Below are 16926 nucleotides of genomic sequence, written 5' to 3' on the forward strand. Positions count from 1 at the left end.
TTCCCTGCTTTCCCCGCCCACCGGCGCCTATGATTGGTTACAGTGAGACACGCCCCCCACGCTGAGTGACAGGTGTCACACTGCACCCAATCACAGCAGCCGGTGGGCGTGTCTATACTGTGCAGTGAAATAAATAATTAAATAATTAAAACAAACGGCGTGCGGTCCCCCCCAATTTTAAAACCAGCCAGATAAAGCCATAAGGCTGAAGGCTGGTATTCTCAGGATGGGGAGCTCCACGTTATGGGGAGCCCCCCAGCCTAACAATATCAGCCAACAGCCGCCCAGAATTGCCGCATACATTAGATGCGACAGTTCTGGGACTGTACCCGGCTCTTCCCGATTTGCCCTGGTGCGTTGGCAAATCGGGGTAATAAGGAGTTATTGGCAGCCCATAGCTGCCAATAAGTCCTAGATTAATCATGTCAGGCGTCTATGAGACACCTTCCATGATTAATCTGTAAATTACAGTAAATAAACACACACACGCCCGAAAAAATCCTTTATTATAAATAAAAAACACAAACTATACCCTGGTTCACCACTTTAATCAGCCCCAAAAAGCCCTCCTTGTCCGGCGTACTCCAGGATGATGCAGCGTCGCTTCCAGCTCTGCTGCATGGAGGTGACCGGAGCTGCAGCAGACACAGCCGCTCCTGTCACCTCCACACAGCTAATGAAGACAGCCGCGCGATCAGCTGAGCTGTCACTGAGGTTACCCGCTGTCACTGGATCCAGCGGTGGATGCAGCGGTGGCCGCGGGTAACCTCAGTGACAGCTCAGCTGATCGCGCGGCTGTCTTCATTTGCTGTGTGGGTGACCGGAGCGGCTGTGTCTGCTGCAGCTCCGGTCACCTCCATGCAGCAGCGCTGGATGCGACGCTGGACCATCCTGGATTACGCCGGACATGGAGGGCTTTTTGGGGCTGATTAAGTGGTTAACCAGGGTATATGTTTGTGTTTTTTATTTATAATAAAGGATTTTTTCAGGCGTGTGTGTTTATTTACTGTAATTTACAGATTAATCATGGAAGGCGTCTCATAGACGCCTGACATGATTAATCTAGGACTTATTGGCAGCTATGGGCTGCCAATAACTCCTTATTACCCCGATTTGCCAACGCACCAGGGCAAATCGGGAAGAGCCGGGTACAGTCCCAGAACTGTCGCATCTAATGTATGCGGCAATTCTGGGCGGCTGCTGACTGATATTGTTAGGCTGGGGGGCTCCCCATAACGTGGAGCTCCCCATCCTGAGAATACCAGCCTTCAGCCGTATGGCTTTATCTGGCTGGTTTTAAAATTGGGGGGGACCGCACGCCGTTTTTTTTAATTATTTAATTATTTATTTCACTGCACAGTATAGCCACGCCCACCGGCTGCTGTGATTGGGTGCAGTGTGACACCTGTCACTCAGCGTGGGGGCGTGTCTCACTGTAACCAATCATAGGCGGGGAAAGCAGGGAATACGAGATTGTTTAATGAGCGGCCGGCTTTTTCAAAACAGTAAAAGCCGCCGGAGCAGTGTGAATGCCGTGCAGCGCCGCGCCGGTGATCGGGGATCGGTGAGTATGAGAGAGGGGGTAAGAGGGATAGACTGACATGGACAGAGAGAGAGGGACAGAGATAGTGACGGACTGACAGAGATTAGTGAATGACAGACATTGTGAGGCGCTTCAGAACGCAGCTTTTCAGCTGCGCTCTGAAGCAGACCTTTTTTAAGCTGCGGTGCAGAACGCACACCTGCGCACAAAGCCTCAGACATCAAAATCGTATGAGGGATGTCACACGTTTCAATTGACTAGGTTCAGACAACAAAACGTCCAATGTATGAGGAATAAACGACGTGTATGCGATCACCGTATTTTCGTTCAATCTTGATTGCACGTAGGTGTCACACGCAAATACGTCACGAACGATGCAGGATGTGCGTCACTTACAACTTGACCCCGACGACGGATTGAAAGATTTATTGAAGCGTGTAAAGCAGGCATTAGCCTAATACTTGGTTGCACAACCTTTAGCCAAAATAACTGCGAATATCTGCTTCCGGTAACCATCAATGAGTTTCTTACAATGCTCTGCTGGAATTTTAGACCATTCTTCTTTGGCAAACTGCTCCAGATCCCTGGGATTTGAAGGGTGCCTTCTCCAAACTGCCATTTTGAGATCTCTCCACAGGTGTTCTATGGGATTCAGGTCTGGACTCATTGCTGGCCACTTTAGTAGTCTCCAGTGCTTTCTATCAAACCATTTTCTAGTGCTTTTTGGAGTGTGTTTTGGATCATTGTCCTGCTGGAAGACCCATGACCTCTGAGGGAGACCCAGCTTTCTCACACTGGGCTCTACATTATGCTGCAAAATTTGTTGGTAGTCTTCAGACTTCATAATGCCATGCACACGGTCAAGTAATCCAGTGCCAGAGGCAGCAAAGCAACCCCAAAACATCAGGGAACCTCCGCCATGTTTGACTGTAGGGACCGTGTTCTTTTCTTTGAATTCCTCTTTTTTTTTTTCCTGTAAACTCTATGTTGATGGCTTTTCCTAAAAAGCTCTACTTTTGTCTCATCTGACCAGAGAACATTCTTCCAAAACGTTTTAGGCTTTCTCAGGTACGTTTTGGCAAACTCCAGCCTGGCTTTTTTATGTCTCGGGGTAAGAAGTGGGGTCTTCCTGGGTATCCTACCATACAGTCCCTTTTCATTCAGACGCTGACGGATAGTACGGGTTGACACTGTTGTACCCTCGGACTGCAGGGCAGCTTGAACTTGTTTGGATGTAAAGGGGGCTTTACACGCTACGATATCGTTAATGTTTGATCGTCGGGGTCAAGTTGTTAGTGACGCACATCCGGCGTCATTAACGATATCGAAGCGTGTGACACTGACCAGCGACCTTAAGCGACCTCAAAAAGGGTGAAAATCGTTCACCATGGAGAGGTCGTCCCAAACTCAAAAATCGGTAAGGGTTGTTTATCCAGGTGGTTCATCGCTCATGCTGCAGCACATATCGCTATGTGTGACACCGCAGGAGTGAGGAACGTCTCCTTACCTGCCGCCGGCCACAATGCGGAAGGAAGGAGGTGGGCGGGATGTTACGTCCTGCTCATCTCCGCCCCTCAGCTTTGATTGGCCGGCCGCTTAGTGACGTTGCAGTGATGTCGCTGTGATGCCGAACGTCCCTCCCCCCTGAAGGAGGGATTGTTTGGCAGTCACAGCGACGACGCCGACCAGGTAAGTATGTGTGACGCTGCCGTAGCGATAATGTTCGCTACGGCAGCGATCACAAAAAATCGCATGCGCGACGGGGGCAGGTACTTACACGCTTGCTATCGCTACAAATTGCTAGCGATATCGCTACCGTGTAAAGCCCCCTTTAGTCGAGGTTCTTTATCCACCATCCGCACAATCTTGCATTGAAATCTCTCCTCAATTTTTCTTTTCCTTCCACATCTAGGGAGGTTAGCCACAGTGCCATGGGCTTTAAACTTCTTGATGACACTGCGCACCGTAGACACAGGAACTTTCAGGTCTTTGGAGATGGACTTGTAGCCTTGAGATTGCTCATGCTTCCTCACAATTTGGATTCTCAAGTCCTCAGACAGTTCTTTGGTCTTCTTTCTTTTCTCCATGCGCAATGTGGTACACACAAGGACACAGGACAGAGGTTGAGTCAACTTTAATCCATGTCAACTGGCTGCAAGTGTGATTTAGTTATTGCCAACACCTGTTAGGTGCCACAGGTAAGTTACAGGTGCTGTTAATTACACAAATTAGAGAAGCATCACATGATTTTTCAAACAGTGCCAATACTTTTGTCCACCCCCATTTTATGTTTGGTGTGGAATTATATCCAATTTGGCTTTATGACAATGTTTTTTTTTTTTCATTGAAGACAAATTAAATGAAGATCATAATACCAAAGAATTTGTGATTGCAATAATTTTCAAGAAGAAACTGAGTATTATCTGACAGAATTGCAGGGGTGCCAATACTTTTGGCCAGCACTGTATATACATCACATAAAAGACACGGAGGCTGCTGTATATACATTACATGGGATTCGCTGAGGCTGATGTATATAAATCACAAAGGAGACACTGAGACTTCGCTGTATACATCACATAGGAGACACTGAGACAGCTGTATATGCATCACAAACAAAACACTAAGGCGGGCTTTGCACGTTGCAACATCGGTAACAATGTGTTACCGATGCTGCAGCGATAGTCCCGCCCCCGTCGCACGTGCGATATATAGTGAAAGCTGCCGTAGCGATTATTATCGCTACGGCAGCTTTACACGCACATACCTGCCGTGCGACGTCCCTCTGGCCGGCGACCCGCCTCCTTCCTTAGGGGGCGGGTCGTGCGGCGTCACAGTGACGTCACACGGCAGGCGGCCAATTGAAGTGGAGGGGCGGAGATGAGCAGGATGTAAACATCCCGCCCACCTCCGTCCTTCTCATTGCAGCCGGGAGGCAGGTAAGGTGAAGTTCCTCGCTCCTGCGGCTTCATACACAGCGATGTGTGCGGCCGCAGGAACGAGGAACTACATCGTACCTGTCGCTCCCCCGGCATTATGGAAATGTCGGAGGCTGCAGCGATGATACGATGACGACGATTTTGCGCTCGTTCATCGTATCATCTAGGATTTACACACTACGACATCGCAAGTGACGCCGGATGTGCGTCACTTTCGATTTGACCCCACCGACATCGCACCTGCGATGTCGTAGTGTGCAAAGCCCGCCTAAGACTGATGTATGCATCCCATAGGATACACTGAGACAGGTGTATATCCATCACATTGGATAGACTAAGAATGCTGTATACACATCACATATCAGACACTAAAGGGTGCTTTACACGCTGCGACATCGCTACCAATATATCGTCGGGGTCATGTCGTTAGTGACGCACATCCAGTGCCGATAGCGACATCGCAGTGTGTGACACCAAGGAGCGACGATCAATGATCGCAAAATCGTCCAAAAACGGTGATCGTTGACACGTCGCTCCTTTCCTTAATATCGTTGCTGCTGCAGGTACGATGTTGTTCGTCGTTCCTGCGGCATCACACATCGCTGTGTGTGACACCGCAGGAACCACAAACATCTCCTTACCTGCGTCCACCGGCAATGCGGAAGGAAGGAGGTGGGCAGCATGTTCCGGCCGCTCATCTCCGCCCCTCTGCTTCTATTGGACGGCCGCTTAGTGACGTCACGGTGACGTCGCTGTGACACCGAACGCACCTCCCCCTTGAAGGAGGGATTGTTCGGCGGTCACAGCGACGTCGCTGCACAGGTATGTGCGTGTGACGTTGCTGTAGCGATAATGTTCGCTACAGCAGCGATCACCAAATGTCGCATGTACGACGGGGGTGGGTGCTATCGCGCTCGACATCGCTAGCAATTGTTAGCGATGTCGCAGCATGTAAAGCACTCTTAAGACCCAGCCCTATACATCAATTAGGTGACGCTGAGACTGCTGTGTTTATATCAAATAGGATACACTGAAACTGCTATATATACACCACATAGGAGACTCCAAGACTGCTTTATATACATCACATCATATAGATCAGATATGAGACACTGACATTTCTGTACACATCAGAAGATAGAAGTTCTATGTTACAGATCTATCACTGTCAAGCATTACATAGTTACATAGTTACTTAGGTTGAAAAAAGACCTAGGTCCGTCTAGTTCAACCTTCCTCCACCAGTTCTACATTTGGTCACTAAGGCGGGCTTTACACGCTGCGATATTGCTAGCAATTGCTAGCGATGTCGACCGAAATAACACCCGCCCCCGTCGCACATGTGATATGAGGTGATTGCTGCTGTTGCGAACATTATAGCTACGGCAGCTTCACACGCACATACCTGGTTGGCGACGTTGCTGTGACCGCCGAACAATATCTCCTTCAAGGGGAGGTGCGTTCGGCGCCACAGCGACGTCGCCGCGACGTCACTAAGCGGCCGGCCAATAGAAGCGGAGGGGCGGAGATGAGCGGGACGTAACATACCGCCCACCTCCTTCCTTCCGCATTGTCGGTGGAGGCAGGTAAGGAGATGTTTGTCGTTCCTGCTGTGTCACATACAACGAGAAACCAAGGGAAAAATTGTGAAAACATACCCTGCTGTAACTAAATAAAAGCATAGTGCATATAAACATAGGGTACTTAGTAAACACTGTTTTTGATCAAAAAAAGCATAAAGCTATCCCACCAACGCCAAGGTGTACCCAGTTGGGATAGTACCTACACTCTCTAATATTAAAACCTTACCATGGGTCTAAACTAGGCCTCAATGTGGCTAAGGGCTGAGAGCGACCGGGTCCCAACAGGACACACACAGTCAGGGGGATTCACAGAATGAAATGTCTAGCTCACCAAGAGGGAGGGCCACACCCCATTTGTACTGAATACAAAAAAACTACATAAAAACAAAAAAGTGAGCCGGAGTATGAGATGGTATACATGGAGCTTGTGAGCTCATGTTCACACTGGCCATTAGACAAAGAGAAACCAAGGGGAAAACATACCCTGCTGTAACTAAATAAAAGCATAGTGCATATAAACATAGGGTACTTAGTAAACACTGTTTTTGATCAAAAAAAGCATAAAGCTATCCCACCAACGCCAAGGTGTACCCAGTTGGGATAGTACCTACACTCTCTAATATTAAAACCTTACCATGGGTCTAAACTAGGCCTCAATGTGGCTAAGGGCTGAGAGCGACCGGGTCCCAACAGGACACACACAGTCAGGGGGATTCACAGAATGAAATGTCTAGCTCACCAAGAGGGAGGGCCACACCCCATTTGTACTGAATACAAAAAAACTACATAAAAACAAAAAAGTGAGCCGGAGTATGAGATGGTATACATGGAGCTTGTGAGCTCATGTTCACACTGGCCATTAGACAAAGAGAAACCAAGGGGAAAACATACCCTGCTGTAACTAAATAAAAGCATAGTGCATATAAACATAGGGTACTTAGTAAACACTGTTTTTGATCAAAAAAAGCATAAAGCTATCCCACCAACGCCAAGGTGTACCCAGTTGGGATAGTACCTACACTCTCTAATATTAAAACCTTACCATGGGTCTAAAATAGGCCTCAATGTGGCTAAGGGCTGAGAGCGACCGGGTCCCAACATGACACACACAGTCAGGGGGATTCACAGAATGAAATGTCTAGCTCACGACGTTGCGACGTTGCTGTGACTGCCGAACAATATCTCCTTCAAGGGGGGGTGCGTTCGGCGCCACAGCGACGTCGCCGCGACGTCACTAAGCGGCCGGCCAATAGAAGCGGAGGGGCGGAGATGAGCGGGACGTAACATACCGCCCACCTCCTTCCTTCCGCATTGTCGGTGGAGGCAGGTAAGGAGATGTTTGTCGTTCCTGCGGTGTCACATACAACGATGTGTGTTGCAGCAGGAACGACAAACAACATCGTACCGGCAGCAGCAGCGATATTATGAAAAGGAGCGACGTGTCACCGATCAACGATTTTTGACGTTTTTGCGATTGGTGATTGTCGCTCCTAGGGTTTACATGCTGCGATGTCGGTAACGGCGCCGGATGTGCGTCACTAACGACGTGACCCCGACGATATATCGTTACCGATGTCGCAACGTGTAAACCCCGCCTAAGTCAGTTATAACCAACAATGTTTTGTGTACTGAGGAAATCATCCAGCCCTTTTTTAAAAGCTGTTATAGTATCGGCCATTACTACCTCTTGTGGTAGGGCATTCCACAGTCTGACTGCTCTAACTGTAAAGAACCCTTTCCTATTTAGCTGTCGGAATCGTTTTTCTTCCACTCGCAGTGAGTGCCCCCTGGTCCTTAGTATTGTCTTTGGAAGAAATAAGTCATGTGCCAGTCCTTTATATTGACCACACATGTATTTATACATATAAATGAGATCTCCTCTGAGACGTCTTTTTTCTAAGCTAAACATATCTAACTTTTTCAACCTGTCATCATATATGAGGCCTCCATTACTTGTAGTAGTCTAGTTACCCAACTTTGAACTGACTCTAACTTCTGAATGTCCTTTTTAAAATGTGGAGCCCAAAACTGGATCCCATATTCCAGATGTGGCCTTACAAGTGATTTATAGAGGGGTAACAATACGTTGGGATCACGGGATCTAATCTCTCTTTTTATACACCCTAAAATCTTGTTTTCTTTAGCAGCTGCTGCTTGACATTGAGTGCTGCTGCTCAGCTTATTTGTAATGAGAATACCCAAGTCCTTCTCCTGTTCTGTAGTCCCGAGTTTACTTCCATTTAATGTATACGTAGCTATAGGATTACTCCGTCCTAGGTGCATTACTTGACATTTATCAACATTAAATCTCAGTTGTCAAGTATCTGCCCATTCTGACATCTTATCCAGATCTTTTTGTAATATTGTACTATCAAGGTCAGTTTTTAATATCCTACATAGTTTGGTGTCATCAGCAAAGACTGACACTTTACTATCAATCCCATCCACAAGGTCATTAATAAAGAGATTAAAAAGAATCGGTCCTAGCACAGATCCCTGCGGCACCCCACTACTGACTATAGCCCATTTAGAGTATGTATCATTTATGACTACTCTTTGTTTGCTATCTTTTAGTCAATTCCTTACCCAGTTGCATATAATTTCCCCTAGTCCTTGCTTCTGGAGCTTCAGTATAAGGCTATTATGTGGTACAGCATCAAATGCCTTTGCAAAGTCCAAATAAATCGCATCAGCTGCATTACCAATATTCAAGTTTGCACTTACCCCCTCATAGAACCCCAACAGGTTGGTTAGACACGACTTATCTTTCATGAATCCATGCTGTCTGTCAGTTATTATATTATTTTCTGCAATATATTTTTGCATGTCATCCCTTAAAATGCCCTCAAAAATTTTGCATACTACTGATGTCAGGCTCACTGGACGGTAGTTGCCTGGATCTACCCTCTTACCTTTCTTAAATATTGGTATCGCATCAGCAATCCTCCAATCCTCAGGCACCAACCCTGTTACAAGCGAGTCTAAAAAGATGAGATACAGCGGTCTGTCGATTACGGAGCTCAATTCCCTCAATATTCGTGGATGAATGCCATCTGGCCCTGGGGATTTGTCAATGTTTTAATTTACTGAGACGCAGGCGTACTTCTTCTTGTGTTAAATTAATAATATCGGGTGGTGAACTTTGATTTTTCACTTGTTGAATGATCCCTGGTACAGTCAGTTCCTTGATGAACAGTGTTGAGCAGACCCGGATCCGCAAAATCCGGATCCGCACGGTTTGAGAGCCCGATCCGAGTATGACCAGTACCCGGGATTCGGGGTGCACGATCCGGATCCGTTTTTTTTTGTTTTTTTTTCTCTCTCTCTCTCACTCTCGCTCTCGCTCTCTCTCTCTCTTCTCCCGGATCCGGCTCCCCAATGATTTACATGGCCGCGGATTCCGAATCGGATCCGGACTTCTGCGACAACCCGATTTATGGCCGATCCGCTCAACTCTAGTGAATACAGATGAGAAATGCCTATTTAATATCTCAATCTTTTGTTTGTCCTCTATAACTAACATGTTATTATATTTTAAAGGGTCAATACTATCCTTTGTTTTCCTTTTCGCATTAATGTATTTATAAAAGATTTTGGGATTTATTTTAATGTAATTGGCGATTTTTGTTTTAGTAGCTAGTTTTGCTTGTTTAATTTCTTTTTTACATTTCCTATTGATGTCTTTATACTTCTGAAATGCTATTTCTGTATTCTCAGCCTTTAAGATTTTAAACGCCCTTTGTTTTTGTTTTATTATACTTTGTACAGTCTTATTTATCCATAGTAGTTTCTTTTTATTCCTGGACATTTTATTACCAGAGGGTATAAGTTTTTTACAGGACTCTAGTAGCATATCCTTAAACGTACCCCATTTATGTTCGGTATCCCCAGTTTGCATGACTTTGTCCCAATCTACACATTTAAGCTCTTCCCTTAATTTGTAGAAATTAGCTTTTCCTAAAATTCCAGGTTTTAGCATTTCCCCTTTGAAATGTTATATTGAATATTACTTTGAAGCTTACCATATTATGATCGCTGGTGCCCAAGTGCTCCCGGACCTGTAGATCTGAAATTGTATCCGGTCTATTTGACAGGACCAGATCTAGCAAATTATCTCCCCTTGTCGGTTCATCTACCATCTGAGAGAGGAAATTGTCTTGAATAGTAGATAAGAACTTACAGCTTTTAGCACAACCAGAAGATTCTATGTCCCACTGTATGTCTGGATAGTTGAAATCCCCCATAATAAGAACCCGATTATTATTAGCTGTCTTTTCAATTTGTTCCAGAATTTCACCCTCTCTTTGTTCAGGTATGTTAGGAGGCTTATAGCAAACTCCAATTAGCATTTTTCCATTATTCCCCTCCCCATGTACATTTACCCATACTGACTCTACATTGTTGCAGTTCCCCCCAATGTCATCATTCAACACAGGTTTTAGGTTAGATTTGATAAATATACACACCCCACCACCTTTTTTGTCTTTCCTGTCCTTCCTAAATTTAGTATAACCCTGTATGTTTGTCACCCAGTCATGGCTTTCATCCAGCCAGGTTTCCGTAATGCCCACCACATCATAATCCATGGTTGACATAAGAGTCTCCAATTCATTCATTTTGTTTGCAAGACTTCTTGCATTTGCCAGTAAACATTAAATACTATTAATACCTTTATTACTCCTAGCCTCCCTACGTTCCTTGCATGTCCCATCCCCCCCCTAATTCTTTACTGACCCCTACCGTCTCGCTGTCTCTATCTGCTGTATCTATCCCCTTATTTGCTGCACTACCCTCCCTCCCCCCAGATCCTAGTTTAAAAGCTCCTCCATCCGTCTGACCATTTTCTCCCCCAGCACAGCTGCACCCTCCCTATTGAGGTGCAACCCGACCCTACCGTAGAGCCTGTAGCCGACTGAGAAGTCGGCCCATTTCTCCATGAACCCAAACCCTTCCTTCCTGCACCAATTTCTAAGCCACGTATTAATCTCCCTAAGCTCCCGCTGTCTTTCTAGTGACGCTCGTAGCACCGGTAGTATTTCTGAAAACACCACCTTGAAGGTCCTGGACTTCAGCTTCTCTCCTAGTTCCCTGTAATCATTTTTAAGGACCTTCCACCTGCCTCTAACGTTGTCATTAGTACCAATGTGCACCATGACCGCTGGGTTTTCCCGAGCTCCACCCAGCTATCTTTCTATCTGATCCACAATATGCCGAACCCGAGCACCCAGCAGACAACACACTGTTCGGCATTCACGGTCTCGGCGACAGATGACCCTGTCTGTCCGCCTAATTATAGAGTCCCCTGCCACTAACATCTGTCTGGACTTTGCTGCACTCCTATTTCCCTCCTTCCTACAGCAGTCGTTTTACTGGTTGCTAGGAGCAACGTCCTGTTGTAGTGACCCTAGTCCTGGCCCTTCATTCCTAATATCAGCCAAACAGGCATATTTACTAGGTTGTGCCAGGTCAGGACTAGGCTCCCTGACACTTTTCCCCCTACCGCTTCTTCTAACTGTTACCCAGCTACCTACCTTTGGGTCCTGATCTTCCCCACCTCCACCCTCCTCCATATCACTGGCCCCAGCCAGAGAAAGCTCAGTGAGCTCTAAACTCCTCTCCAGGTTAGATGGCAGCAAAAACAATATAAAGAGATCTTTGCATTATGGCAATGTAATCTACATTAGGTTGCTGAGGATATGCCATTCTCATATATTGTGCCACAATATATAATGACACAACTTATGTTGTAGTCAAAGTCACCATGTATCCCCAGCCTGAGGGAAACCATATCAGAGAGGGAAAGAAAGAATCAAGATGACAAACAGTCCAGACATGGCACATCAACTAAGACAGGAATAAATGAGGCATATACAAAAATGTATAGAGTATTCTCTAAAAGTGATTTTGGTTCCGAAAAATCTGTGCATATTCCACAGCGTAATGACAGAACCAAACTAATGAATAGGGAATCACCCGTCAGTATTTTCCATCTGTATTTGTAAGCTCAAACCAGAAATAGACCCTACAGGTGGAAAAATTCCCTCCTTTTCTGACTTTTAAAGCCCCTCCATGTTTTTGCTTAGGCCTCATTCAGACATCCGATTTTCATGTGCGAGTGTGTTTTCCTGGACCGCACTTGTACCTACTGTATGATAGTCTATAGGGTCATTCACATGTCCGTGACTTCATGAACCATGCAAACTGAAAATCGCATAGATACAGTCGATTGTGATCTGAGGGTTGAGTCAAAATCAGAAATGCAAGTCTATGAGTCCGTGAAAAAGCGGACTGCAATAGGATGACATCTGAATATGGTTTGATTTTCACTGACTGAAAATTTCCCTTTTTTTTCTAAGAGAAGTAATGATATTTGGACCACACTGAGATCAAAGTCTGATTCAAAAATCGTCACGCGTTTCTCATATGTGGAAAAAACGGACGTCTGAATGAGGCCTTACAAATGTGGCTAAGATACTGACTAAATATGCAGATGTGTGAATTGGGTGTTAAAGTGAACCTGACATTTGGTACATGGTCCTTGAACAACAACTAGAATATATCAGAAATTCTTAAATGCCACCTTATGGCTCAGTTGCCAATGTGGCTTTCAAATGTCTCTCTGAATAAAACTTGCCTGGCTGAAATGATGGAGCCATTGTTGCTGTCCGTGGTTCATGCAGCATTTGTCCACTGTCTGGTTCCCTTTGTGATCACTTCTACATTAGGGCCTCTGTTAGGAGCCGATGCTGAAGATTCTGGTAAGAATACTGGACAAATTAATGCAGCAAGCTGCCCTCGATTGTCTGGTACTGTGATGGACGCCCTTGCAGAAACTCCACAGACCTCACTATGGTGAATAAGGCTGAGAACTCACATCATTTATAATGTTACTTTTTGTTCATTATTCCTAGAATGATTTAACAGCTTTATCTACAAACGACCTCTTTCTACTCATTGTAAGTAAAAGATTTTTAAAATTAATTTATATTTTATTCACTTATATAGCGCAAACTCCACAGACCTGATAATCACTGTCCCCATTGGGGCTTACAATCTACATTCCCTATCTGTATCTCTTTGAAGTGAGGGAGAAATCTCACACAAACATGGGGAGAACACACAAACTTCTTGGAGATGTTGTTCCTGGTGGGATTATGAACCCAGGACCCCAGCACAGCAAGACTGCAGTGCTAACCACTGAGCCACCGTGCTAACCACTGAGCCACCGTGCTAACCACTGAGCCACCGTGCTAACCACTGAGCCACCGTGCTGCCTGAGTAACTTTTCTAAAATACCAAAGAATTAACATAATTTGGAACAAAAGATAAATTTGTAGTAAATCAAAACTTCACCAGAGCCTCCATTTTCACTGAAAAAAATGTCTATTAGGCCACATGCACATATTGAGTATTTGGTGAGTTTTTTACCTCAGAATTTGTAGCCAAAACCAGGAGTGGGGAACAATCATTGGAAAAGTAGAATAGAAACATGGGCACTGCTGTATTTATCACCCATTCCTGATTTTGGCTACAAATACTGAAGTAAAAAAAAATCACCAAATATAGAATGTGCACAAATATTGAATGTGCACACATGGCCTAAAGTGTGCTTTACACACTGCGACATCACTAACGATATATCGTCGGGGTCACGTCGCTAGTGACGCACATCCGGCGCCGTTAGCGACATCGCAGCATGTGACACCAAGGAGCGACGATCAACGAGCGCAAAAACGTGAAAAATCGTTGCTCGTTGACACGTCGCTCCTTTTCAAAATATCGTTGCTGCTGCAGGTACGATGTTGTTCGCCGTTCCTGCGGCAGCACACATTGCTATGTGTGACACCGCAGGAACGACGAACATCTCCTTACCTGCTTCCACCGGCAACGAGGAAGGAAGGAGGTGGGCGGCATGTTCTGGCCGCTCATCTCCGCCCCTCCTCTGCTTTTGGATGGCTGCCGTGTGACGTCGCTGTGACGCCGCACGAACCGCCCCCTTAGAAAGGAGGCGGATCGCCGGCCAGAGCGACGTCGCTGGAAGGTAAGTCCGTGTGATGGGTGTTAGCGATGTTGTGCGCCACAGGCAGCGATTTGCCCGTGACGCACAACCGACGGGGGCGGGTACTCTCGCTAGCGATATCGGTACCGATATCGCAGCGTGTAAAGTACCCTTAACACTCTGGGGTCTCCTAGGACTGTTTACAATTAATCTCAAGCCCTATAATGCAAACACAGCTTTACTAATGTCACAGTGACCTCAATAGTTAGCCGGATGGTGATCAGTGGTGACATGTAATAACACACTGTTAATCATTTTAAAAACAAAAAATAATTACTTATTTGCCAATTTCCCTTGTCAGTGCAACATTCCTCACACTGAACAGCACTTCTGTTCATAAAATGGCTGCTGGTGAAGGAAAATGTGACCAGACAAGTTAATCAGCCTCGTACAATAGAAATGCAGCTTTGCCATGTGAGACATTTTACAGAGGAGGCTGATCACATGGTGTGGTCACATGCTCCTCCATTGACAGCCATTTTCTAGACAGAGATGCAGGTGCAGGGTAGTTCTCAGCAGCAGTACAGTATAGAACAGGATGGACAGGCCGGAGCGGAGCGGCTGTATAGTAGCTGTGGTAATTGCTGCATCAGCTATAGGTGTGTGAAAATGTCAATGGATGCATGCCAAATTCATTTTTACAAATGTAGAGTGCAAGAATGCCTCAATGGATGCATGCTAAATTAATTTTCACAAATGTAGAGTGTGAGAATGCCACATGCCACAGTGACTACCCCTGTTTACAGCAGAATAGAGAAAACTGTGAAGAGGGGAAGCGGGTGATGGCCGGCAGAACTCCCCCTTGCTTCATTAAATGTGTAAGTCCGGGTTGTGCTCCCATTAGGGTACGAGGCATTAGTCATTACATTCAGTGTTACTATCCTCTTTACTTGTGGGGTTCTCGTCATAGACGGGGAGGGCGATTCAAAGCATACACCAGTCTCTGGTAAACAAAACAGGAACCATTTTATTGTAGATTACGCTTCTTCCGTATTTTAGGCCCTTAGGACCATTCGTGCTATTTTTGCTTTCCTATGGGGGTAACATCTCTCTTCCTGGCACTCACCCTGGACACTATCCTCTAGCTGCTGAGTCCTATGTAAGCTTCCTCCCCTGTGTCCTTTTCGTGCGGTGTGTCGCCCCAGGGCTATGGGGTACTCGATCCCGGGCCATATATTTACGGGGATGTCAGTGGGTGGCCGTTGCCCGGTTCCGTGACCCTAGGGTCGCTCCAAAAAGGGGGGTTCTTTACAGGGGAAATGAAGTAAAAGTTTTTGTCGTGACGTCACTTGCGGGTTGCGGCTATTTAAGTGGAGCCGCCACTGGGGCTGGTGTTGGTGGCAGCCTGGATGTTGGGGCCTCCGCAAGTAGGACCGGCCCCAGGTGATAGATGATGTTGTTGGGCGCGGAAAGAAGGTAGGCCGCACAAGGGATTGCAGTGTAACTGGTTGCTTTACTCACAGCGTTGTTATGGCTGGTAACCAGAGGAAGGCTGGTCCTCACCACTGGTCCCTTTTGTCCCAGTGCCGGTTTGGTAACCTGATGGCTTATTTCCCCTGCACCTGTCTCTGGTTGGTGGGTCCCCTTGGCTTGAAGCGTCTGGTGGTCCCCTCCTGGTTTTCGTTCAGTCTTAGTCTGTATAACAGGTAGCTTGTACCGTGTGCGGACGGTATCTCTGGTCCTGTTCCCGATTCTCCCGTTGCTACTGTGTCCCGAACTTTATGGTCAGTGAGGTCCTGGATGGTCCCCTCATTGAGCAGGTTTTATCAGGTCTGCCTGAAGTGTTTGCCTGACCTAGGATTCTGTACCCCGTTGGCGGTATGGTTCCGGGAGTACTCCATGTACTCCACCGGCAACCAAACGCCTGGGTCCTCAGGTCACCCTTACACTCTCCTGTCAGTGTGGTTACGTCCGTCTCCCCTCACTTCCACTTACTGACTGTCTGACCCCTCCTCCCTGGTTGTCATCTAGTGGACTGGATTGGCTCCACCCCAAGGTGGCCATCCATTGGGTCCAACCCTAGTCTGTCACCAGTCTTTGGGAATTGAAAAACAGGGATTAAAATGTGTTTTGCTGTTACCAGCACTGGTCTTCTGGGTTCCTGGGGGTAGGCCCTGCATCTTTGACAGGATGCAGTACCTTGTAGCTCCTCATGGCTTCAGGGGCGCTATAGCGGCTGCAGTGTCTCACTCAGGCCCTCGGATGTGTAGCAGCCCCCGACTAGTTCAGGGTCCCATCAGTGATCTCTCTACCCTAATGTCCCACCGATCCCAGGATGCTCTACAGCAGTGTTTCTCAACTCCAGTCCTCAAGACCCATCAACAGATCCTTTTTTCAAGTTTTCCTCAATATTAGACAAGGAATAATTCCATCACCTGTGCAACATTAATGAAAGCCTGAAAACCTGATTAAGGAAAACCTGAAAACATGATCTGTTGGTGGGTCTTGAGGACTGGAGTTGAGAAAAACTGCTCTACAGCCTTTCCGCAAGGTGAGGTCTTGACTCATGGGAGGATTTCTCCCTTCGTGGACAGACCCTAGCTCAGGGCTTTGTCTGTACACTTCAGCTCAGGCCATTTAACTAACTACAAACTCCTCTCTGTTTCTAAACTTTCTCTACTCATTCCTCCTTCCTGTCTCTGTCTCCCTGATAACTACTCTACTGCTCTTCCTGTGTTCCTGCTCTGTCCTATTAACTAACTAACTTCCCACTCCTGTACAACTTTGTCCCTAGTTACACTTGCACTAAGACATCCTACCTTATCCTTAACCCTTTACCTACCATACTCCTGACTCCTCACA

The 16926-nt window shown here is 46.4% G+C and overlaps 1 protein-coding gene across 1 annotated transcript in view; it reads left to right on the forward strand.

Moving 5' to 3' along the window:
• The window catches only part of LOC142250075 (uncharacterized), a 127878-nt gene that overhangs the window by 75286 nt on the left and 35666 nt on the right, over positions 1-16926 (forward strand). Inside the window, exon 7 of the mRNA XM_075322134.1 lies at positions 12977-13021. Within this exon, the coding sequence (XP_075178249.1) occupies positions 12977-13021 (45 nt within the window). The remainder of the gene's footprint in view (positions 1-12976; positions 13022-16926) is intronic.

This window comes from Anomaloglossus baeobatrachus, chromosome 8, assembly GCF_048569485.1.
Source record: "Anomaloglossus baeobatrachus isolate aAnoBae1 chromosome 8, aAnoBae1.hap1, whole genome shotgun sequence".
Lineage (NCBI taxonomy): Eukaryota > Metazoa > Chordata > Amphibia > Anura > Aromobatidae > Anomaloglossus > Anomaloglossus baeobatrachus.